The sequence below is a fragment of the Sorex araneus genome, chromosome 2 (genome assembly GCF_027595985.1).
Source record: "Sorex araneus isolate mSorAra2 chromosome 2, mSorAra2.pri, whole genome shotgun sequence".
Lineage (NCBI taxonomy): Eukaryota > Metazoa > Chordata > Mammalia > Eulipotyphla > Soricidae > Sorex > Sorex araneus.
The window spans coordinates 1,838,478-1,863,610 of NC_073303.1; the positions used below are offsets into that span (position 1 = coordinate 1,838,478).

General features: G+C 50.3%; 2 protein-coding genes across 6 annotated transcripts in view; one reads left to right on the top strand and one right to left on the bottom strand.

The window, feature by feature from the left end:
• The first annotated feature begins 977 nt into the window (after positions 1-977).
• FAM217A (family with sequence similarity 217 member A) lies at positions 978-9,100 on the top strand. Its single transcript, XM_004618813.2, has 6 exons — positions 978-1,055; positions 3,251-3,335; positions 3,482-3,495; positions 4,359-4,433; positions 5,048-5,115; positions 7,616-9,100. The coding sequence occupies exons 1-6, from the start codon at positions 993-995 to the stop codon at positions 8,829-8,831; spliced, it is 1,521 nt and encodes a 506-aa protein (XP_004618870.2). The 5' UTR covers positions 978-992; the 3' UTR covers positions 8,832-9,100.
• Positions 9,101-18,519: 9,419 nt separating this feature from the next.
• PRPF4B (pre-mRNA processing factor 4B) overlaps positions 18,520-25,133 on the bottom strand; it is a 29,051-nt gene continuing 22,437 nt past the window's right edge. The window contains exons 11-17 of one of the 5 annotated variants that reach the window (XR_008628491.1): positions 24,232-24,385; positions 22,684-22,798; positions 21,939-22,090; positions 21,247-21,333; positions 19,747-20,023; positions 19,278-19,397; positions 18,520-18,768 (exon numbers count right to left, since the gene is read on the bottom strand). Coding sequence is in view for 1 of the 5 variants with exons in the window: in XM_055125942.1 (XP_054981917.1) it covers positions 19,820-20,023; positions 21,247-21,333; positions 21,939-22,090; positions 22,684-22,798; positions 24,232-24,385 (712 nt within the window). In the remaining 4 variants the exon portion in view is untranslated. Of the gene's footprint in view, positions 20,024-21,246; positions 21,334-21,938; positions 22,091-22,428; positions 22,593-22,683; positions 22,799-24,231; positions 24,386-25,133 lie in introns of those variants that run through there. The other 4 variants (XR_008628490.1, XR_008628489.1, XM_055125942.1 and 1 more) reach the window with 4 other exon arrangements.

Sequence of the window (25,133 nt, forward strand, 5' to 3'; positions counted from 1 at the left end):
CACAGTGACCTGATTCCGCCCTGATCCTGCCCAGCCGCCACAGGTCCAGGACCTGGCGCCACAGGTGGAGCGGGACCTCCGCGCCCCCTCGGGCACCACCCTCGGGCACCCCTCCAGGACAGCACCTCCAGGAGACTGGACGGATGCCCCCAAGCCCCTTCCCCAGACTCCCCGGCTGCTGCCTGCTGTGGCCCCACATCAGCTCCAGCCATTCTCCGTGACCCCCACGGGGCCCCGGGACCATGAGCGTTGACATTTCCACAGGTTTGGATTTGGGGCCACGCCCGCAGTGGTCAGAGATCCGTTCTGGAGGGCGAGAGTACCTCAGTACCTGCTGTACTAAGTCCAGGAGCCTTTCTTTTGTTTTTTGGGGGCCACACCGGCAGTGCTCAGGGAACCGTATGTGGTTCCGGGGTTCGAACCTGGGTCAGCCACATGCAACGGCGAGTGCTTTAGCCCCCAGGGGCCTTTGCTTTGATGAATTTTGGTTTTTCTTTTTGGGTCACACCCGGTGATGCTCAGGGGTTCCTCCTGGCTCTGCACTCAGCAATTACCCCTGGCGGTGCTCGGGGGACCCTATGGGATGCTGGGAATCGAACCCGGGTCGACTGTGCGCAAGGCAAACGCCCTCCCCGAGGTGCTGTCACTCCAGCCCCTGTTTTGGTGAATTTCAAGCATAGTTTTGGCCCCTCTGGGGTAAACGCGTGTAACTTACATGTATGTTTCCGTTCTCTCTCGCCTGGCGGGTGCCCACCTCTGCCCCCTCCTGTTTGCCCCCTTCTTCAAGTCTGAATTCACAATCCCCCCCTTCTGCTTCCACACTCCCCCCCCCCATACGCACGCCCCCCACCCCCCACCCCTGCCTGGGAAGCCTTTTCTTCCCCTCCTGGCTGGGAACAGCCCAGGCGTCCTCTCCGGCACAGCCTGACCCGCACCTGGGCCTGTTGCACCCCTGTAGGTTTTTAAGGAAACACAGGAGCAGCGACAACACAATGGGGAGAAGAAGCGGTGAGAGCGGGGCCAGCAGCCTGCGAGTGTCCCATGTCTCCCAAGAGGTAGGACGGTGGCCCCTGGTGGCCCTCCCGGCCCTCCCCGCGGGCCGCCTGGCCGCCGGCTCTGAGCCCGGGGCCGTGCCAGCCTCTTCCCACCTCTCTCTGGTGGCACCGGCTGGCCCTGGCTGGCCCTAGCCCGCTTGTGGGGACCCCGGCCCCCCGGGGACAGAGCTCTCGTGCCGACCTCAGCAGCATGGTGCCCCGAGAGCTGGGGACGTTTCTCTCGGGCGTGACAGTGCGGGAGGACGCTGCCCGCCCGCCCTCCCTCTGACGGGCCTGACGCACGGCGCTGTCAGGGGCAGGCAGCTGCAGGCCTCGCGTTTGCTCCCCTTCCTGTCAGGGCACTGCTTCCTGCCGCACCAGATAAATGCTCACACTCCAGTTCACCCAACTTTGGATTTGGGGGGGGGTTGTTTTGTTTGGGGGTCCCAGCTCTGAGCTCAGGGACCACTCCTGGCGGTTTGGGGGGACCCTCTGGGGTGCCAGGTACAGGGCAAGGGCCCTACCTGCTGTCCTATCTCTTTGGCCCCAACTTAATTTTTTTCTTTTTGGTGGGGAGGGTGTTGGATTACACCCAGCAGTGTTCAGGGTTAATTTCTGACCCTGTGTTCATGTTTACGCTTGGCAGTGCTCATTTGCGGTACCCGGGAGTGAACAGGGGTCAGTTCTTTGCAAGGCAAGCGCCTTCCCTGGTCCTAGCCCCAACTCTGAATACTTTGTAACCCTATTTCTCCCCATCCTATCTCAGTGGGACATGACATCTTTTTATTTTATTTTATTTTATTATTTTTTAGTTACACCCGGTGATGCACTAGGGGTGACTCCTGGTGGTGCTCCGGGGACCCTATGGGATGCTGGGAATCAAACCCGGGTCGGCTGAATGCAAGGCAAATGCCCTCCCCACTGTGCTCTCGCTCCGGCCCCAATGGGCCATGACATCTAATGCCACTCCACGTCCTTTGTCAGGCCTTTCCCCTCATAAGGAAAGACAGCCTGAGTGTTAGAAAAATTAACTTGAGTTCCCTTTTCCAGAATAAATCATTATAATCCGCTCTATATACTTCCCCCTACAAAGCAGCTCACACCAGAAATACCCAGCAGGCATCGGCCTTTGCCAATTAATTTTTGTTTTTGTGTTCTGTGGGTACCTGGCCGTGCAGGGATGGTCCCTGGTGGGTGCAGGGACTCTTGGAGGTGCCAGGGATCGAGCCCAGACTGGCTGTGTGCAAGACAAATGTCCTCCCCAGGGCACAAGGGCCTCAACCCCTGGACTCTCTCCGTCCCCTTGAGCCTTTCCTGAGAGTTTATCAGATCCGGCGCGGAGCGAGAGTCGACCAGTCGACTGGTGCCGGGTTTAAAGTGAGGATGAGAGAATTTTGTTTGCGTCCAAGGAAGGCGTTTGGAGGCTTTCAGATCTGCCACATAGAGAGAAAGTTCGGGTGCTGTGCCAGTGCGTAGGTGGGACATAGTGCAGGGAGCCAGAGCAGTGGGTAGGGCGTTTGCTCGCACACAGCTGACCCAGGGGCAGCCCCCACATTCCACTTGGTCCCCCACCCCGCCTGGAGTGACCCCTGAGCACAGAGCCAGGAGGAAGCCCTGAGCATTGCCTGCTGTGCGCTACCCCCTCCCACCCGCCTCTTCCCTACAAATAGGCATATATAAGCTCTGGGCATACTCCTGGGGCAGGGGTGGCTCCTGCTGGTGCTCCAGGGACCCCCCGGCGCCTTAACCCCGGTACTGCCTCTCCAGCCCACCGTATTTCTTGATCCCTTTATATTTTTTTTAATTTAAAAAATTTTTTTTGGTTTTTGGGTCACACCTGGCGATGCACAGAGGTTACTCCTGGCTCTTCACTCAGGAATCACCCCTGGCGGTGCTCAGGGGACCCTATGGGATGCTGGGATTAGAACCCGGGTCGGCAGCCGTGTGCCAGGCCTATGCCCTCCCCGCTGTGCTATGGCTCCAGCCCCCTTGGTCCCTTTATATGGCTACCTTTGTGCACCATGACTCTAAGCCTAATGGGAATGAATTCCTGAGGTGGGAGATGGTGGCAGCGGAGGCTGACTGGCTCGCAGAGGCTGCCCACGTCACACCCGCCGGCTGCCCGCCAGACCGTCTCCCGTCACAGGCAGCCACCGCACCTGAGCTGCTACCGCTTTCTGACCCTGGAGCTTACCCTGAAATAAATGTTGTTTTAGAGCTTACCTCACTGGAATTTGGACTCCGAAGTCCCCGCGCCCGAAAGCAAAGCCCCCCTCGCTGGCAGGGAGAGCGCAGCCGGTGGTAAGAGACGCACGCACACCTTCACTCGCGTATGTCCCTACTCCTGACTCACACGAGCACTCACACTCAAGGGGGCTGTTCTAAAGATAAATAGATAATCATACTTATATAACTATTAATTATCTTTTTTATGCATATTTTTCCAGGCAAAATTAACAAGGTGAGAAAAACTATTTGGTTTTTAATAATTCATGACATGCTTTTAAATTGTATGTTATTTAAATTTTTTTCTTTCCTAACTTATATTTCATGTCCATAGAGTTCTTCCATTGAAAGTGTTTCCTATTTTACAATGATGCAAACTAGCCATTAATTACTATTTGCATTAATTCATATTACTTTTATACAAAGGTAGTGAGAAAACTAATCTTTCATTTACTTTTTGGATTAGAACATCTGTCAGTAGATAAAGATAGTCTTTTTTTTTTTTTTTGCTTTCTGGGTCACACCCAGCAATGCTCAGGGGTTACTCCTGGCTCTGCTCTCAGGAATCACTCCTGGCAGTGCTCAGGGGACCATATGGGATGCCAGGAATCGAACCTGGGTTGGCTGTGTGCAAGGCCAAAGCCCTCCCCTCTGTGCTATTGCTCCGGGCCCCATAAAGATCATCTTAATGTTATTTGAATCTCAAACGACTAATTTTAATGTTGCTGAGTTCATATCTATGGCAGATTATTGTCATATCTGCTAAGGTCAATAAAAATAAATGGTTTCTAGATGTACCGAAGTGAGTGAGTCTCATAGGAATCTACTGTATAATTATTAGAACAAGAACTACATACAATGGGGCCAGAGTGATAGCACAGCGGGTAGGGCGTTTGCCTTGCACGCGGCCGACCCGGGTTCGATCCCCGGCATCCCATATGGTCCCCCAAGCACTGCCAGGAGTAATTCCTGAGTGCAAAGCCAGGAGTAACCCCTGAGCATCACTGGGTGTGACCCAAAAAGAAAAAAAAAAAGAACTATATACAAGAGTGGGGAACAGAGATATATTGTGTTTAAAAGTTTTCTGCTACTTTGTAGAACCATCTGGAAATTCCTGTAGAGCAACTGATAATAGAACTGAGCTTGCCAGAGCATTCTCCCAGAAGAACACAGGTGGGGTTTTATTATCATCATCATATTATTATTATAATTATGATTATTATGTTTGCAGTGCCTGGGACCAGACCCAGGGCCTCACATCCAAGGCAGGTGCTCTGCCACTGAGTTCCGTCCATGCCTCGCTTTTGAGTCGTCATATTCTGAGAGTGTTATTTGAAAAGTGCAGGCTGGAGGCTGGAGAGAGCACAGCGGGCGGGAGGTTGGCCTTGCACGTAGCCGGCCCGGGTTTGCTATCCCCAGGACCCTAGATTATCCCCCAAGCCCTGCTGGGAGTGAGCCCGGAGCCCGGAGCCAGGAGTAAGCCCTGAGCACTGCTGTATGTGGCCCCAAACAAAACAAAAGAAAAGAAAGAAAAAGAAAAAGTTAAGTCCAGGATTCTATTTTTTTAAAATTTTTTTTTGCTTTTTGGGTCACACCTGGCAATGCTCAGGGGTTACTCCTGGCTCTGCACTCAGAATTACTCTTGGCGGTGTTCAGGGGACCATATGCGATGCTGGGATTCAAACCCGGGTCGGCCGCGTGCAAGGCAAACGCCCTCCCCGCTGTGCTGTCACTCCAGCCCCCTAAGTCCAGGATTGTAATCCAATATTGTCTGTTTCTGTTATCAGAACAGTAAACAAGGGCCATTTCACCTATGGAGTTACCCTCAGAAGGAAGACAGCCCCGCGGAGAACAGGTGAGAGACTCCCCGAGCCAGACAACTCCTCTCAGACACGAGGGGACAGGGCCGAGTGACAGTACTTCGGGGAGGACGCTGGCCTTGCACACAGCCAACTCGGGTTCGGTCCCCGGCATCCCACATGGCCCGTGAACACCGTCAGGAGTAACCTCTGAGCACTGCTGGGTGTGACCCAAAACAAGTAACAAAACAACCACAACATTAGACATGAAAATCACCGTGGGGAATTAAACCCCCAAAGGGAGCAGCCAGGGGCTCTCGCGAGAGAGTGGGCAGCTCAGAGCCTGCAGGGAGGACGTGGCGGAGGGCGTGCGCTCTCCTGAGTGAAAGAGATCTGCTACAGAAAGGCGATAGCAGTGAACCCCCAGAACGAGTCCTGTGAGGCAGGGGCTGTCCTCACTGCGGGCTCTACAGAGAGGACGCTGAGGCCGGTGGCCCAGCTGTCGGGGTTGGGCTCATACTTTGGTGTGAAGGTTTGTTTGCGCAGCTGCTGGTGGCTGACTCTAGTGTGCACGGCAACCGGTGAGACTGTTCCTTCAAACACAGTTATTGTGGGGCCAAGGTGATAGTACGGTGGGTGGGGCGCCTGCCTTGCATGTGGCCGACCCAGGTTGGATCCCCAGCACCCGCTCTGGTCCCCTAAGCGCAGAATGGGGAATAAGGCCTGAGCACCACCAGGTGTGGCAAACTAACAAAACCCCAAAAGAACCGTAGACACTGGTTAGTTACTTGAAGAAGAATGTTTACTGGGCCCGGCCAGGTCGCTCCTACCTGTTGGGGTGGCATGCCTTCAGGGCACGCCGGAGTTCCATTCCCTGGAGCATCGAGAGCAGCATCTCCAGCGGGAGGGCTCAGCTTGGAGAGGCAGGGCCCGGCTGAGTGCTGTGTGCTTTCTGGAGCCGAGGGCAGGAAGAACAGAGGGGGACTTCCCAGTGGGGCTGGGAGACAGGAAATTTACTAGAACAAGAATCTCACCTGGGAACAAGAATTTGAAGGCAAGAAGTCTCAGGAATTGAACTGGTTTTAATCCCGTGAAAGGCAGAGCAAAACAAACAAAATAAAACACAGGCTGAGGCAGGGGTGTGTGGCACCCGATCCACCGCACGCTCTCTCTCCCTCTCTGGCTCCTTGGTTCTTCCTGTAGTGCAGTAACTTAAAACACACACACACACACACACACACACACACAGAGTAGTGGAGCCGGAGAGGTGGCACAGTGGACAGGACGTTTGCTTTGCATGTGGCAAATTCAAGATCAACCCCTGGCCCCCCCTAGTCTTGCCAGGACTGATCTCTGAGCACAGAGTCAGGAGTAAGCCCTGAGCACTGCCAGGTTTGGCCCCAAAACAAAAGAAAACAAAATAAAAAACCCACAACGGCTGGGAAGATAGCACAAGGGGTAAGTCTTGCGTGCAGGACAAACATGGTTCAGTCACTGACACTAGAGAGGGTCCCCGAGCACAGAGCAAGGAGGGTTGGCAGGACGCAAGGCCAGTGCTGTATCCCTGGGGGGTGTGTGTGTGTGTGTGTGTGTGTGTGTGTGTGTGTGTGTGTGTTTGGGCAACACCCGGCAGTGCTCAGGGCTTACTCCTGACTGCACTCAGGGTTCACTGCTGGCAGGCTTGGAATCGAACCTGGGTCAGCTATGTGCAAGGCAAGTGCTCTCCCCGGCCCAAACCTTGTTCTTTCTCTTGGGCCCCAAGGAGCATTTCTTAAGACCCCATTCTCCCGGGGTCTCCTTTGCCCCGCCCCTGGCCACCTGCCCTGGGTGGCTCTTTGCCAGGGACAACAGAAAGGCCTGTGAACAGTGAGAGGCAAGTGACTGTGAGCGGCCCTTTCAGGCTCATGGTCGCTCATGGCCAGTCAGCCATTGGACTTGGACATCTGTGCACAGGCAAAGGGATGCCAGGCTAATATTTTAATCCATGGGGGCTGGAGCGATAGCACAGCGGGGAGGGCATTTGCCTTGCACGTGGCCGACCCAGGTTCGAATCCCAGCATCCCATATGGTCCCCTGAGCACCGCCAGGAGTAATTCCTGAGTGCAGAGCCAGGAGTAACCCCTGAGCATCGCCAGGTGTGACCCAAAAAAAGCAAAATAATAATAATAATAAATAAATAAAAATAAAAATAAATATTTTAATCCATATGTTGAGAAATTGTATACAGTTGTCTGTAATCGGAACCTGTTTATGAAAAACATTACCCAGTCTCAGATAAATGTCTGTTATCCACAATCATGTTATCAGCACGTTTTTTTTTTTCTTTTTGGGTCACACCTGGAGATGTTCAGGGGTTACTCCTGGCTCTGCACTCAGGAATTACTCCTGGTGGTGCTCGGAGGATCCTATGGGATGCTGGGGATCGAACCCAGGTCGGCCGGCTGCGTGCAAGGCAAACGCCCTCCCCGCTGTGCTCTCGCTCTGGCCCCTTTAATAGCACTTTTGATTCCGGTCAACAACCCATTCATGAATTAACTTTCCTTTTTCTTCCTAAAGGGATTTCAGAAAAGGTCCCACGGAAAGTGGCTTTAGCGTAAGCAGTGGCCCTGTCAAGCTCTTCACCCTGCGAGGGCTGCCTGCCGGCCCATCTGTGGAGAAGCCCGTGCGGCCCTACGCTGGCCTGCAAATGCCCCTGGGCCTCTGCTGGCCCTATGCCGACGGGGACTTTTATAAGGACAAAACTGAGTCCCCCATGGCTTTGTTTTCAGCGGCAGAGAGCCACAGTGGCGAGGCCCTGCCCGGCCCACGCTGGGACCTGAAGCCCAGAGTCAGCGTTGTTGAAGACGTTCTGACAGACGAGAGCGATTTTTCAGAAAACGAGAAGGCGAATGATGCTTTACTCAGCTACTTCAAGAAGATGGACCTGAACTTAAAGCCAGAGAAGATCGACACCGTGGAAGGCTCTTTCACAGAAGGCTCGGGCGAGGCGTTTCCATACCCAGATTTCCTCCCGCCTCCTCTCAACACTCTGGACTTGCACAAACTGGCCTTCTCAAGATCCGAGAGTTGGAAAGTCTCCGTGGAGCCTCTAGAAGGTTCTATGGACCCCCTCCTCACTCGCCTGCTGGAGATGGAGAGGCTACAGCACAGCACTGTGCAGAAGGAGAGGCCGCGGCTGCAGACCACCTTCTGCCCGGCGGTCACGGAAGGCGCCTCGTCCTCCAGAGCTGCCCCCAAGGCGAGACAACCGAAACCGCCCGACGCCGCGAGCCTGCAGACACCGTGCGCAGACAAAAGTCGGGAGAAAAGGAAAAGCAATCCTGCTTCCTGCAAGTTTGAACAGAACCCTTCAAAGTGGAACTGGGGCGGCTCGGGCAAGTACAAGTGGAACGGGAGGCCGTCCTCCTTCAGAAGCCCCGCCACCACCAAGCAAGCGATGGCCGGCTACGACGACGCCAAGATTTCCAAAAGCTCCACTTTATCCCCGTACCAGGACACGTCAGCAAAGCCTCCGACTGCCCCCACCGGCCAGTCGCTGGTCAGAGTGGTCTCCACACGGTGCCTCCCGCCCAGGTCTCCAGGCCCAGTCTCACCCCTCCCGCTGCCTTTCCCCGAATACCAGAAGGAAGAACTCAAGGTACCAAGGACCAAGAAGAAACTTTACCGGAAAAACATCGCACTGAACAGACCCTTCTATATTCAGAAGCTCAACTGCCTGTCGCCTACGTTCATTATCGCCAAGGACAAGTGCTCACCCATTGACCAGAAGTAACTTCCTTTGCCTTCCTCTGTCTCATGTGAGCACATCTTTTCCTAGAAGCCCGTGTAAACCCTGGCTCCTCACCCCAAGACACAGGCATGAATAAACCTACACACCTACGGTGGGGAGGGTGCGTGGTGCTGGTCAGGATCACTGCTGAGACCCTCGCTGGGCCCAGGAGCTTCTGTCGAGAGCTCGGACAATCTTTTGTACCGTCCTGTTTCCAGGAAATAGTTCTCAGTAAACTAAGCTATTCATTCAAAAGATTGTTTACAGAGTAGTGGTTGTTTTCCAGTGTCATGTCATCATCAATAAAATGGTATCATTGACTCTTTGTTGCTGTTTGTTTTTTAAAATTGTTTCAGTCCCACCACCCTAAGAGATTCAATTATCTACTTAGGAGGCTCTTAGATTGCCCTACTCTGGGGGAGGGGCTGGGCTACACCCAGCTGTGCTCAGGAGTACTCTTGGGGGCGTTCTGGGGATCACGTGGTACCAAACTGAGGTCAGCTCCGCGAGGAAAGCACCTCAAGCCCTGTGCTACCTCTCCGTCTCTGATACCAGTGTTTTTCTCCCCCATCTTCACATACTTCTTTTGAGTTATTTTGACCAATCCCCTGGGTAGTTGCTTGCCCATGAAAAGATAACGAATTGATCCTTTGTTACATTTCCTATGACTCCTTATACACTTTATCTTTTCCAGACGTTTTGTCCCTAGGCCTGTAGTTGGAGCCCAGCTACAAGTCCAGGCTATGGACTCACTCTCCTCTGCTCAGATATCACTGTCACTGTCACTGTCTTCCTGTTGCTCATCGATTTGCTCAAGCGGGCACCAGTAACGTTTCCATGGTGAGACTTGTTGTTACTGTTTTTGGCATATTGAACACGCCACGGGGAGCTTGCCAGGCTCTGCCGTGTGGGTGGGATACTCTAGGTAGCTTGCCGGGCTCTCCGAGAGGGGCGGAGGAATCTAACCTGGGTCGGCCGCGTGCAAGGCAAACGCTCTACTACTGTGCTATCCGATGCTCCAGCCCCTGTTCAGATATAATGGAATTAATATATATATATTTTTGGGGGTCACACCCAGCAATGCTCAGGGGTTACTCCTGGCAGTGCTTTGGGGACCATATGGGGTGCCGGGGATCGAACCCGGGTCGGCCGAGTGCAAGGCAAACGCCCTACCCGCTGTGCTATCGCTCCGGCCCCAGAATTAATATTTTTTTGGGGGGGGCAGGGCAAAGAGGATACACCCAGAAATGCTCAGAGCTTACTCCTGGCTCTGTGCTCAGGGACCCCTCCTGGCAGTGCTTGGAGGACCATGCAGGGTGCCAGGGATGGAGTCGAGGTTGGCTGCACACAAGGTAAGCACCTGTTTTGATTTTTTCATTTTTTCCTTGGTCTCTAGGCTGGAGATGACCCGCAGTGGTGTTTGGGGAGTAGACCTAATAATTAAGACGTTGAGAGCGGGAAGAGCTAAAATCTCACTGGTAAACCAGTGCAACAGGGATTCTACATCGCTACAAGTTCCTGCTGATTTGAAACTCACACAGTTAAAAATTGAGCTTATTGTAAGTTCAAATGACTCCACTGAGGCATACTTATTTTCTTTCTTTTTTTTTTTTCTTTTTTGGGTCACACCCGGCAATGCACAGGGGTTACTCCTGACTCTGCACTCAGGAATTACTCCTGGCGGTGCTCAGGGAATGAGATGCTGGGAATCGAACCCAGGTTGGCCGGGTGCAAGGCAAGCACCCTCCCCGCTGTGCTGTCGCTCCAGCCCCGGCATACTTATTTTCTAGTTGAAGGATCTAGGGAAACAGCCCAAGGAAAGACGACAGAGGGGGCGTGAGAGCTATTAGTATTTCAGACTATGTCATACGAAAGTTTAAGCAGGCCATCGGGAGACCAGCCTGTGCGTAACTTGTGGTCACCATAGAAGTCAACTCCGTCAAGAGGGCTGGGGGGACTCAGTGGGGGCCGGGGAGGGGATCATTTTCCACATTCATTTGTTAAAGTGTAACCAAAGTTTCAGTTCTCCTCTGCCACTGCTTTGGAGTAAGCTGTTGTTCTTAGGCTGGTGCCCGGGCCAGACCTTACTCTAACAGGACGGTGCAGCAGCGCTCACGTGCGCCTTCGGCCCTCCTTGCCCTGTATCTGGGAGTCGGACGGTGCTTATGGGGTAAAAGACGCTGCTGCAGGAGAGTGACCGGAAAGTCAGTGTGAGGCGAAGTGAATATCCGACGAAGGGTGTTTTCTAAACTCGAGTGCAGACATGGCTCCTCTGGGTCGGCCCCAGCTCGACTCACAGCAGCAGCTTCGTGTTCCTGGTCATGGCCCGGGTCCTCCCCTGGCCTTACACAGATCCCAGACCTGGTCTAGGTGGCCTGCTGCTCTGAATGCCAGATCCCCAGCTCTCTGCTTCTGCGCCGCCTCCTCTCGAGCCAGTCCTCTCGGCCCTTAATCACAAGCAGTGCTCGCTCCATTTTCTCAGACAGTTATGGAGTCTCCCTTTGGTGGCGGGGGAGGGGGGCAGTATCTTACATATTTCTCTCTGGTACGAGGGATTTCTGATACGTCCTTACTAAGCAAAGAGAGAAAATATAAGACAAGTCTGTCTGGAACTCCCATTCCCATGACGTGCACTTAAGGAGCTTCGGCCCCAGACAACATAGTTACTGTTTCATAGTGGTTAGGGAGAATTACAATGTATCCATATTATCACTTTATACTTGCAATGCTACTCTATCACTTGTATCACAACAGGTCTCAATTACCTTCCAACACTGTCCCAAGGTCTTTATTATCTCACCCGACCCTCATTTCTTTGCAGACTCAGTTTATTGTTTTGTTGACCATATCTCAGGATTTGTTTCCAGTGGTAATTATCTATTGTGTTGCTTTCTTTGTTTCAAATGATCTGATCTAGTATTTATCTTCTACCATCTGATTTAATTTACCAGTAAGGCATTCTCTGATTTCATAAAAATTGCAGTAAACCACAAGATTTACTCTTTTCTTGTAGTTGATTAGTATTTCATTGTTCAAGTACACCATAATTTCCTAAGTCATCTGTTGTTGGGTTCCTGGGTTGTTTGCAAGTTTTGGCTAATGTAAATAATACCACATCAAATATAGATATTCATATGTATTTGTGGATAATTGTGTTCTTGGGATAGATGCTCAGGAGGCAAATTACTGGGTCATATGGAAGTTCCTTTTTTTTTTTTTTTTTTGCTTTTTTGGGTCACACCCGGCGATACACAGGGGTTACTCCTGGCTCTGCACTCAGGAATCACCCCTGGCGGTGCTCAGGGGACCATATGGGATGCTGGGAATCGAACCCGGGTTGGCCGCGTGCAAGGCCAATGCCCTACCCGCTGTGCTACGGCTCCAGCCCCCAAGAAAGTTCTATTCTTAATTCTTGAGAAGATGCCATACTGTTTTCCATAGAGAATGAACTAGATGACATTCCCACCAGTAGAAAATGAAGACTCTCTTATCAGTAGAAAAGGATTCTTCTGGCATCCCATCAAAACAAGCTGCTTCCACTCTTCTTGATACAGGCTATTCTTACTAGTATGATGTGACTTCTCATCATTTTGATTTTGATTTTCCTGCTAATCAATGATGTTGAACACTTTTTCCTATGTCTGTTGGCCTTCTTTCTGTCATCTTTTTAATGTATAAACAGGTACCAGTTTTACTTTATCATATTAACATACATGCCGGGGCTCTGCTCTGGGCGGGGAGGGAAACTCAACCCGCCCCCTCCGAGGGGTCCTGGTGAAGACAGCCAGGCGCGGGGGCAAGAGACTCTGGGTTGCTCTCTTCTGGGAGTTTGGTTTTATAGTCTCTGGATGTTGGCTGTTGCTCTGCCCCGAGCAGAGCCCCGGCAGCTGAAGGTCTCCAGAGCCCAGCCACAGCCATGCTCAAGGCCCCTCTCCACACGTTTGGACGAGCCTCACGCATGAAGGAACCGGCAGAGGAACCCAGGTGTGAGGGACTCCGGGCTGAGATCTTTAGGTCTGCTTGGATTGGGACTGGGCCTCTTCTGCCCAGATCCCCCGTTTTCCAGTAGCTAGGCGTAACGCCCAGAAACTGCCCCGGCGCCTGTAATCCCATCCACGGCCAACATCCGGAGACTATAAAACCAAGCTCCTGGAAGCCTGTGCGGCCGCGTGCCATCTTATAGCCTAGTTCTCTCTCGGAGAACCTGGCAAATTACTGAGTTTCCTGTCCGCACGGGAGAGACTGGCAAGTTCCCTGTGGTGTGTTCATATGCCAAACACAGTAACAATGATGGGTCTCATTCTCCTGACCCTGAAAGAGCCTCTAATGCGGCACCATTGGGAAGGACGAGTAAAGAGAGGCTGCTAGAATCTCAGGGTAGGACGAATGGAGACGTTACTGGGCCCGCTCGGGCAATCGAGGACCAACGGGATGATAGTGATAAGGAAACTACCCAATACAGTTTACTTTTTTTTTTTGGGGGGTCACACCTGGCTCTGCACAGGGGTTATTCCTGGCTCTGCACTCAGGAATTATCCCAGGCGGTGCTCAGGGGACCATATGGGATGCTGGGAACTGAACCCGGGTCGGCCGCGTGCAAGGCAAACGCCCTACCCGCTGTGCTATCGCTCCAGCCCCCCCCAATACAGTTTAGTCTGCACCTAAAACCCAGGAAAATAGGAAAGGCAACACGTCCACTCGCAGGCAGACTCTAGAAACAATCTTTGGACACAGCCAAGGACTTGAACGCAGGTGTCCTTGTGTCACTGAAAAAGAGTGGAGAAAAAAGCTGGTGTAAGAAGCACAAGTCAGAGGCCAGAGATAGTTCAAGTTAGCAAATGGGCTCCAGCCTGTAGGTTGGGGGAAAACCAGTTCCAGACTTTGTCTTTTTATTAAGTATTTTTAGTAAGTATGAGGGAAATAATGGAATTAGACCCTTCAAGTCACTGGGGTGCTAGTGATTTCTGAGGAGACTATGTTGTGTTTAACTTCCTAATAGAGTAGGGGATAACCCTGTGACTGTGTCTGTGAAATCACGGGGTACGGCCCTGGTCTATGACGGGGCAAGACCCAGGTGCCTATACTGCATAGGCGGTATAGTGATACCACGGAAAGTGATACCACAATGGTCCTTGGCAGCAAAAAGCCTCATTCCTAAGCCCTGTCCAGAGCGTTAAGCTCTCGTTGGACGTGTAGCCAACCACTCTTCCCCCGAAAACATTTCTAAGCCCCGATGGCACCAAGTGTGTAAGCAGGGATCAGCACGGAGCTTCCAAGCAGAAAGCACCTTTGTCAGCCACTAGTTGTTGGATTTTGCTTCAGCTGTGTACTTGACAAGCGTGTCATGAGCACGGGCGGCCTGAATGGCGTGTTGCTGCCCTCCTGTTGCTTGACGTGCCAGGGACTGGGTTGAACGGCAGATGGATGTGGCGGGAGAGAGATCCTAGAGTCACAGACCCCAAGACTCTGGCCAACTGTCTTACCTACCATGTGCCGCTGGGACCAGGGAGCCCCTGCCCCTCCCGCCCACAGTCCGGGACCAACCCCAGGTGCTGCACTCAACCACTTCACCCAAGCCCCACCTGGTACTTTTGGGGCGCACACAGCAGTGCTGTGCTCATTTGTGGCAGTGCACGGGGGACCATAAGGAGAGCCCGGGATCTATCGGATCGGTCACATGCAAGGTACTCACCTGCTGAGCCATTTTCGAGGAAACATCTGGCTCCGCCGTGACACCGATGTGTCTCTGGTCCTTCCCGTTTATCGCGCTCGCAGCTCTCAGGTGGGCATTTTCCCTAATTTCTTGGTCAGGTTCTGACTCATTCATGTCCAAGCAGCAGCAATATCTGTTTCCCTACAGGCGGGCAGCCACCCGCCTCCCTCCCAGGGGAAGGGCCAGGGGTTGGCTCTACCAACTCTCCTGCACCCTCCCAGCTGTGCTTTGCCTTTGTCAGAATCGGAAAGCTTCCCACGCTTGAGTTTTTTGGGGGGTGAGGGCTGGGGTGGAAAGTCACACCTGGTTGAGCTCAGGGCTTGTTCTTGGCTGGGTTGGGACCCTACGTAGTGCCAGGGATTAGAAGTGGGGTCCCAGCTGCATGCAAAGCAACCGCCTTATCTCCTGTGCTCACGGGCGCTGAAGACATCGGCACATAAAGCCCACGCCCACCCCCGCAGACCCTGCCAAGAGAGAAAACCCAAGCCAATTATAGTCAGGCTTCCCTGTATGCAAGGTATCGATTTACTCAAATCACAACGAAAGGGAAGTTCTCTCGCCGTGTTTCTATCCTGGGTAAAATGGATCAGAACTGCAAGGAAAAACAAGAATGTCACGCTCTTTTGGGATGGGCTGTGAACTTAGCTGCTGAGAGTTCTGAGGTCTGCACCGGGGAGGACTAACTTGGCTATTCCCATGTGGTAGGTTCTCTGAAAGGCAGACTTCCCCCTTCCCACCCACTGTGACCCAGCAGTTCAGACGGGACTGGACAGACTCGGCCCAGGCACAGCCTATGAGCCACAGGTAAGAAACTTATTTTTAACTTCCAATCCCAAACCTGAGCAAATGACTACGCGGACGCAAAGCTGTACCAGGAGGCATATTTTATTAAAGTTTTCTCAAGTCAACTGGGAACATTGTTGCTGAAATGCAGATTACAATTCCAATGGTATGAGGCACTGTTAGGCTACACAGCAAGTACTCTCAGAGCTCAGCTTCCATCTCTTGGCACTAAATGCAAACACTCTTCAGAAGAACAGCCCCTTACCCTATATGCAGAAGGAGAAGAGAAATTAAAGATGCCACGATGTCAACTACCAAAAGAACTGGAAACATTCCAGTCACTTCACTGTGCACTGCTGACATGTGAAAACCACAAATGAAACTGTAGTGACCGTTTATCTAAGGAGGACAGGCCATCTAGAGCGATAAAATCCATGCTGAGTAGATGCTCGAACTAGATTTATGAGGAAACACTTAGTGGAGCTCAATGTCGCTGGCATCGTCACAACTCACAGAGACAAGGCCCTTCAGGGAAGGGTCTACCAGCTCCTGCCCTGCTGACTCCGAGGGGGCCCCTCAGTGTCTGGCCTCAGTGCTGAGATGGGACTAACTTCCTCGTTTCAAGGATTTCATTTCTACCTGCCCCGTGTGGTGGTTGAGTTCTGCTGACAATGGATGTCTAGTGCAGGTGGGACTACCTGGCATAATGGGAAAAACAGAATAAACCTCAAGATCTGACATCTCACTGACTCTACCCTCCGTTGCCCTGCAACCTGTAATGTGTCCGGAACATTTGTAGTCAGGGGAAGGTGGTGGTCAATACAGTGACAGAAACGAAAAGAAATGGACGGCAGCAGAATGGAGCGAGACAGGCATTAGGGATGAAGACTGAGGAGGAGTCACTCAGAACTCTGACGAGATGCTCTTCCCTCCAGTATCTCAAACCCCCCGCCTGATTCTGACAACCTTTAAGATTAAGCTGTACCTAAGAACAGCATGTATGCCTGTGTTTTCACACCTCAGCTAACCACCCTCTCACCCCTAGTAAAGAAGCTCTGACTTCTGGAGGGGGCCTATCCAGAGATTTAAGAACCCTGAGAACCCTTTGATAGTGTGTTTGTCATGAAATGAAATAAAGCAAAAGGGAAAAACGTGCAGACTGATAAGCAAGGCGGGCTGAAGACGCTTGTCTGGCACACTGTTGACCCGGGATAATCCCTAGTCTCCCCTAGGGCCCTCAAGCCCGCCAGGAGTGATCCCTGAGTGCAGAGCCAGGAGTAAGCCCCGAGCGTCACCAGGTGTGGCACCAAACAATGAAAATAAAAGATCAGTCCAAGGGGCCAGAACAATAGTACAATAGGGAGGGCACCTGCATTGCATGGGGCCGACCCAGGTTCAATCCCTAGCACCAAGTTTGGTTCCCCAAGGACAGCCGGTGCGATCACTAAGCGCCAGCCCCTCTAGCCCCCTCCCGCCCCCCAATCCAGAATGCAACTTCTTTCTCTTAAGCCAACAATGGCTCTGAACCCTCGATTCTTGCTAGGCCACGACAGGGACAGTTATGTGGGAAACAGACTGAGGTGACAGACTCAGAGTCAGAGCATTAAAGTACTTTTCTGTCAAAGAGACAAATGGCCTAAATCTAATAGTGCTTCTGCCCTCTGATACCTTGGAGGTGCCAAGTTTCCCCAACAGAGCAGCTCCCCTTCTGGGGTCCTATCGCCAGAACCTGACCCGACCTTTGTTTCTGGGCATGACGAGGCAGCAAGGACGAGAAAACAAGCACTTGACAGATGAGCACCACAAGAGCACGACTTGTCTAAGCACCAAATGTTAATGAGACCCAAATCAAAATGCTGAAAACTAAAATAGACAAAAACTAAATGGAGGATTCTTTCTCTTTGAGGGGTTTGTTCAGGACAGAAACCTGAGCTCCTGTCTTCAGGCTGCATCATCTTCCACTGAGCTGCGCCTAGAACACAAAAAACAGGCAACAAGCAACTTTGTTTTCACAAGAGCAGAGAATAGTTCTGAAGGCATAAGATGAACTGTTTCTACTGGAGGTTATCTTAAGTAATCACATAAAACGAAGCCATGGAAATCACCAGAAGCATCAAAAATGTTAACTATTTGGAGTGAAAATAACTAAAAACCAAAACAAAAAACAAACAAACAAAAAAAAAACCACAGGAAAAAAAAAAAAACCCACCTTGACTATGCAGCATATCATCACCAAAGTAAAGTAAAAAACCGGTGGGAAACTCACTGCCTATTTCACACAGGCGGGAGAGCTGCGTGTGTGAGGCCTTGTTTAAAAGGCTTCACGCTACCTGACGTTACCACCTCGGCTTTACTCTAGCCAGTCTAGACCACGAGGAGACGGGGCGTGGGCTCAAAGCTGCCTTATTTTATCACCTATCACCTTCCTGGCTGTAGTCATGTCATGTCTTTAAACGGAGCCAAACCCACCAGAAGATGCTGCTATTCTGCCTGTCCAGTCTCCAGCGCACCAAATGTGCATGCTTGTTGCAATTAGGGGCCTGGGTGAATAAAAAAATCCCATTTACGATTTAAAAATATGATTCAACCCCCTAAAAGCTGATTCTTTTCACATTTCTCAGGGAGATATGCATTAATTTCCACCCAAACAGAAAAGATCATAAACATTTCTTCAAATTCTTTTCTACCATGTTAAAAACAAGAACTCCTCTGTGTTGCAAAACCAAGCTGACTGACATGATTCTGTTTTACATTGTTGCTAAATGTTTTATCTACACATGCTGTCAGAAATAACCTTGTTAGGAAGGTGAAGCTGGTGTCTCAGCAAATCAGACCCTTGGAGAAGGCGTTGAATGGCCTGTGCCCGTTTTCCTTTTTCTCTTTCCGCACCATCAAAAGGAAAAGTGAGAAAATAGCAGAAACATTAGTTAAATCCTGAATTATACCCCATAACCTACAGGAATTATCTCACTACACTGAAAGCTGACAGTATTTACAGGATTTTTTTTTTTTAAATGAAATACTTAGGATCCTATTAGTAAAATTATTAACTTTTACTAAGTCTACTTCTTTAACAAGTTAACTGTTTCAGTTAAAGACTTAAAGGAAGAAATGAAAGGTTGCTTTGATAACTAGTTACAGTTCACCTGACTTACCAGCACTGAAGACAAGAACTTTTAAAAATGGCTACAAATGCCTTGTTCACAAAAGACTTTATTATCTAGTGATGCATACTGAGAACATACAGAAATCTGCATGGCCATTTCACATGCAGTAGAACAATCTTCACTTTACAATAAGTGAGTGTCAACTGTTTTATGCAATAGACAACACTTCAAAGTCACATTCTTAAAGAAAAGCTTCATTTACAAAAGAAGTAAAAGGTAAAGAAGCAATTACCGCTTTTAAAAAGCAGCTGCTTTGCTCAAGAGTGGAAGGTTATGCCTGTATTGAAAGACAACATGATCACAAATAATGAAAACGAGGAACAGATGAAAAACACTTTTACCATAAAGCAGTACACTTTCAAAATGACATACAAATAGTTAAAAATTTCATTTATGTTGCCTATCTAACTTTTAAATAGGAGGACTTTCAGAATCAGGCCTCAACATTTGTAATTAGTAAACGAAAACTACGCCTGGTTTCTATGTTACTAGGAACTGTATTTAACAAAATGTATATAAAGTCTATATAGCAAGTTGATTAAAAAAATCAAAGTTAGTAAGAAACAGTCCACTGAAGGCGCTCCCCCTTCAGGCGCATACACTTCCGGTCTCCAGCGGGATAGACAGAACAGAAACCGTAACTATGCCACAGTTGCAATGCCGAAACAGAAACCGAGATCAGGTACCACACATGCAGGGAATCTGCCACACAGCCACTATCCCTCCTGTCAGCTGTTCCAATCAAATACCACCTCACACCAGCAGTGCCGCGATGGTCCAGCTTACCTCCAGCGTACGGACTGCCGCGCACCCTGCTTTAAAAGGAGCGTCCCTGCGGGCAGGCTCAAGGAGGACAGGCCCCTGTCGGCACTGACCGCACCGAGGGCTGCTGTGGCCTGCGCACACCTAGGAGAATGCGGATATAAACAGCATTTATGCTGGCCATTTCATCTGGAGCCCAAAATGATGCCAAGTCTGCTAAAAGTAAATCAACCACCCAACACTACAACTCATTTTATAACAGGTGCTTTTTTCGGGGGTGGGGGCGGGGGATCTTTTATGTGAACTGCAACCATATACATTAGCACTGTAATCTGTGCAGTCTTGGCAATTAAAACAGTTCTACAATGAAATTCCACATGAGACACAAAACAGATTAACTAACATTTCTAAAAGAAATTATCACCCTTGGTGTTAATTCAAATATATCATGCTTCCTCAAATTTGCAGGAGAAATATTTATAAGTTTATATACATTAATAAACTGCTGTGAAATCTCTTCAGTCTTTGCATTAATTACTCAAACCCTTAGAGCTTCTTCGTCTCGCTTAAATTTTCTCCTGGATGAAGGCGTGCTGCAGGGCCTGGTTGATGCTGATCCGTTTGGCCGGGTCCAGCATTAGGATCTGGTCCAGCAAGTCCTTTAACTGGTGCACTTTTTTCCGCTGGTCTTCAGGCAGCCGCTGGCACCCAATCAAGTCAGCCAACAGGTCCTTAGTGGGGTTGATGGTGCTCATGACAGTGACTTTCTCCTAAAAATCATCAGAAAACAAAAGAAAACAAAACAAAAACCGCGTATCTCTAAATAAGTCACTACACAGATGTAGTTCAGACTGTTTGCCTGTCACAGCTATCAACAAGTATAGCAGCATCTTTAAAACAAACATCTGGCTCTTCTGTCAAAGGAGCAAAGAAACCGGTAACAGTCACTGGGGCTTGCAGGGACTAAACCAACTAGCTTCACACAGAACGGGACAGGAAGGTGTGGGGCAGATGGGGGTGAAAAAGAGGAAAAGCATTAACAGTATGCTAGACCACAGAATCTTGATCTAAAGAAATAAACGAGAAAAGCTCCAGAGGTCAGTGAGCAAAGAGAGAACCCAAGGGTGGGCCTGGGCAGCCAGCAGAGACAGGCAGCTGCCAGGAGGAGCAGCTCAGCCCCAAGGGGACTGCAAAGCTCAGGTAGGAGAGGAGAAGAACAATATAAAAATCAACAACGCTGGTTGGAGCTGGGGAGGAAGTGGTCTCAAGGCAGACCCGGGTCTGATCCCCAGAACCCCCATGGTCCCAGGAAGTGATTTCTCAGCGCAGAGACAGGAGTGACCCTTGAGCACCAACAGGTGTGGCCCCCCAACCAAACCACAACAACGAAAACCCCAACTCTGGTGGAAGGTGGGTGGGGTGACCAGACTAACCAAGTCCAAAGAAGAAGTGAAGAGGCCTTAATGTTAGTAAGACGCCGAGGGGAAAAAGCTCTTTATATTAGACCTTCGAAACAAGCATCACCTGGGGAGAGCAGAGCGGGCAAGGTGCTTGCCTTGCACACAGCTGATCCCGGCACCACATAAGGTCCCCAAGCACCACTGAGTGCAGAGCCATGAGTGAGCACTGAGAAAAGCTGGGTGCCCCCGCCCCTACCAATCTAAATAAATAAAATCTATTTATTGATCTATTTCAATGAAGAATCAACTAAAAGCAAAAAATGATCACTTTTAGCTAATGAAATTACTTACAAGCAACAATACTATCCAGTTAGGTAGGGGCCGAGTGACAGCAGAATGGGAAGGTGCTTGCCTGGCACGTAGCCAACCTGAGTTTGATTCTGGCACCACCAGGAACGATCTCAACACCCCCCCAAAGAAGAACCAGAATCAATGAGACTTACTCTCTCTCTGACAGATCATTTAATGGGGCACGCTTATGAGACTTACTCTCTCTGTGACATCATTTAATGGGGCACGCTTATGAGACTTACCCTCTCTGTGACTTTATCGACCTCTATGTACATGAAGTTGAGATTTTGGTCAAAATGTTGGTCTTTGAATACACCCTTTCGAATCATCTGGTAACAAAACAAACACAATAATCGGGCTTCAGAGCCTATGTAGGCAGCGACCAGCCTCTCCTGGACATGCCCGACTGCCCGCAGCGAGCCCTGGGTAGAGCTGACACACCCCTGCACCGAGAGCAACTTGAACCAATTACATCGAGTCTCTGGCTGAAGAAGAGCAACAAATGCACGCTGTGCTCCACCAATGCCCGAGTTCAGTGTTGGCTGGACTGGGGACAAAACCTGATTTTACAGCCGCTGAAGCACTGGTGGGGAGTTCCAGGCGAGAACACGCCCCAGGACAGGACTCAACAGCAGGGGCTCAGGCAAGTGCCAACTAAGGTCTTGCCCTCGATTCCATTCTCACCCTAAGCCACTGCCCTTTCCCCTCCCCCCACAAACGCAGAGACTCTTCGAAGGGGGAAGAAAGGGGCATTCTCGACTGAAGCCCTCTCTTCCCCAGAAATGAGCAGCCACGTACCTGCCCGGTGTAAAAGGTTCTATGGCCACTGACAATGTGGTGGCAACCCATCAGCTTATAGGAAATTCTTACCAAGAAATTATCAAAGGCTTGGGGAAAAACAGAAGGAAAAAAATAGCTCACTGCCAAACTTTACCTTATTTGGCATCTTTCCTTTGAGATCCATGGCAAGTTTCAACATGTGGTTATTGGTTTTGCCAGGAAACAAAATTTTTCCAGTATAGAGTTCATACAAGGTACAACCTACAGACCACATATCTATACCATAGTCATAGCTTTTACCTATAACTGGAAAAAAACAGAGTTTTAATACATAACGAATGAAACCACCAGTCACAATGTTCATTAACAGGGCGAGGGGTTAATCTAGTCTGGACCGTGCAGCCACAATCTCGGTACCTCACTCAAATTAGTTTCTTGCTCTTTCCCACTAATTCTAAACAGACTCAGACTTAACCATCTTATTCTTTTACAGATGAGGGAGTTGGGGGGAGCTGAGGGGCAGAAGAAAACGTGGGCTTCTTCTTTTCATTGCGCCCTGGGTGGAGGTGCTACTCAGCCTCCACCAGGGCTACAGGAGAGCGAAAACAAAGGCCCCAGACAATCCATAAACGTGATAATCAGACCTTGCGTAATCAAGAGCAGTCTTCTAAAGTCGAGGGTTTTCCACAACTGTTTGCTACTCTTGCCAGACATGATCAAGACTCCTGTCCCAACTACGTCATTGCACCTGAGGATGAACTTGCTAGGTTCCCTTCCTCAGGAATGACCTCGTGCCGCTGGCTGGCTGCTGAAGTGCGATGAGAACAGGACTTAGACATTAGAGACGCCGTCTCCACCGCAGACGGTGGCCCAGGCCAAAGAATGGTACAGACACTTACTGATCTCGGGAGCGCGATAAAACCGACTGACAAGGTAAGGTGTAATGTCATTGTCCGCAACATGAGAGGCAGACCCAAAATCGCACAGCTTTAGAATCGTTTTTGATTCATTGACCTGAAAAACATTTAATTTAAAAGTTCAATCTTTGTCCAGAAGGAGCAAGTCAAATAATCAGAGATTGGCCGTGAGAAGTTATTCCAGCAAAGTCACTCGTTAAAACAATCTTTTTCTATTTTAAAACTCAACTCTTATGTAAATAATTTAAGAATCACCATTTGATTGCAACCAATAGAAAATCTTTTCTGTGTGTGAGAAAGACAAAATAATTAAACTAAAATTTTAATCATGGCTAAATAGAAAGATGGGAAAATAAAAGGGGAAAATTAAAAATGTGTTCTGGGGGGCTAGAGAGATAGTACAGTGGGTAGGGCTTTTTGCCTTGCATGCAGCCAACCTGGGCTTGGTTCCCAGGGACTGTGTTAGGCCCCCAAATAAGCCCTGAGAACTGCTGGGTGTGATAGCACAGCGGGGAGGGCATTTGCCTTGTACACGGCCAACCTGGGTTCGATTCCCAGCATCCCATAGGGTCCCCTGAGCAGAGCTAGGAGTAATTCCTGAATGCAGAGCCAGGAGTAACCCCTGAGCATCGCTGGGTGTGACCCTCCTCCCCCCCAAAAAAAAAAAAAACCCAAAACAACAACAACAACAACAAAACATAGTAACAAAATTCCCAGATAACCTCAATAAAAGTTTACTAAACATTAAGGGATATGAAGCTATTCATTAGTAACTTTCAGTGACCAGAAGTTTATATAATGGCCAGCAAAAGCAGGATAATCCAGGTGATATTTTGAGAAAAAGAATAAACGCATTCATCTGAAGTTGCTAGTCATTCTCAAGTTTATTTATATTTTTGGCTCATGGGCCACCCCTGGTTGTGCTCAGGGCTTGCTCCTGGCCTTCTACTCACTGGGTATGGACCCTGGGTTGCACTGTGTAAGTCACGTGTCCTCTCTGCTGGACTCTCTCTGGTGCAGTGAGAAACATTCTGAATGTCATGACCATGAACCCTGAAGCTGGCCGTCACCGGGGTGGGGGGTGGGGTGTCAGAAGGTACCACTCAATGGGACAATAGCCATGACTGAGCCCGGGGCTCCAGTCTCAAGAGCACAGCTTCTGAACAATGAAACCAACACTCATTCCTGAGCACCTTGGAACTCAATGGCCCACACCTGCCCACAGCAGTGTAATTCCTTCAAGGTCCCCTACGCTGCTCATCTGTGAACAGGGATGGGGAGCATACGCACGAGCCTGACTCATTGCTGGCTGGACGCTGGGGAGCCTCATTACCCCACCAGCGCCTCCGCTTGTCCTGGCTGTGGACCAAGATCTGCCACAAGCTGGGCCCTGAGTCTGAGGGGGCAGCTCTCCAGCCCTTCTTTCTGCTTGCCCACCACAGTTCAGGCCCACCTTGCAGGGTGACTGCCGGGCTATGTCTCGAGCACTGGGTGGTTGTGGTGTCAAGGAGGACGAGTGCCCTGACTCACCAGGATGTTGTCGGGCTTAATGTCGGCGTGCAGGATGTTGCATCGTTTCAGGAGCTTCAGTGCCAGGAACAGCTGCTGACTGTAGGAGCGCACGGCTTTGATGTGGAGCCCCACGTCCTTGCCATACTTTTTCAACACCTCTCGCAGATTCATACTTACAAGAGAGAAAAAAGATCAAAATGTGAAATAGAGGTTAGAGAAAAAAAAAAAAAGGCAGAAACCTTGGTTCATATAGTAAACTCAAACCTCTTAAAGAAAAACTGTTCCACACGGAAACAAGACACTTGAAAATATTAACATACACAATTTCTCAGTAAAGCTCAGTTTCCAAATAAGCAGAGGGAAGACACGGTAGAATTCCTGCTGATCTTAGAATGCAGATTTTGTATTTGCAAGTACAACAATGACACCAGTCCCGGTGGGGCTCCAGGGCTTGAACCCAGGTCAGTCACATGAAAGACAAGCGCCCTACCCGTCGTACTGTCTCCGACCCCAACCGTTCTCTTCTTGGGAAGGGGACCATGTCCAGCTATGCCAGGGCTTACTCCTGGCTCTGCTCTTGGGGATACTCTGGGAGTATGCTCAGGAGACTACCTGGGGTGCTGGGGACTGAGCAGAGGTTGGCAGTGTGTGAGGCCAGTGCCTACCTGCTGTACCATCTCTCCAACCCCAGAACCCTACCATGCCCTTTCCTCTTGGCCGATCCTGAGCAGGCTACATGTGCTCGAGCCAAGACACAGCCCCGTCAGTCACTGCGTGTGCACTCATGATGGCAAGAGCTGGCTCTCAAAGCTCCCGAAGCTAAGGACAAACGCAGGGGCTGGGGTGATGGCAGACGGTGAGGCAGCTCCTAGCACGAGGCTGACCCGGGTTCCCTCCCTGATGCCTTATATGGTCTCCCG

Excerpts from the sequence above, each read along its gene's own strand:
- FAM217A (XM_004618813.2), top strand. The coding sequence starts at position 993 with ATGGGGAGAAGAAGCGGTGAGAGCGGGGCCAGCAGCCTGCGAGTGTCC. Across the intron at positions 1,056-3,250 it reads TGTCCCATGTCTCCCAAGAG|AGCTTACCTCACTGGAATTT; the intron begins GTAGGACGGTGG and ends ATGTTGTTTTAG. Across the intron at positions 5,116-7,615 it reads GACAGCCCCGCGGAGAACAG|GGATTTCAGAAAAGGTCCCA; the intron begins GTGAGAGACTCC and ends TTCTTCCTAAAG.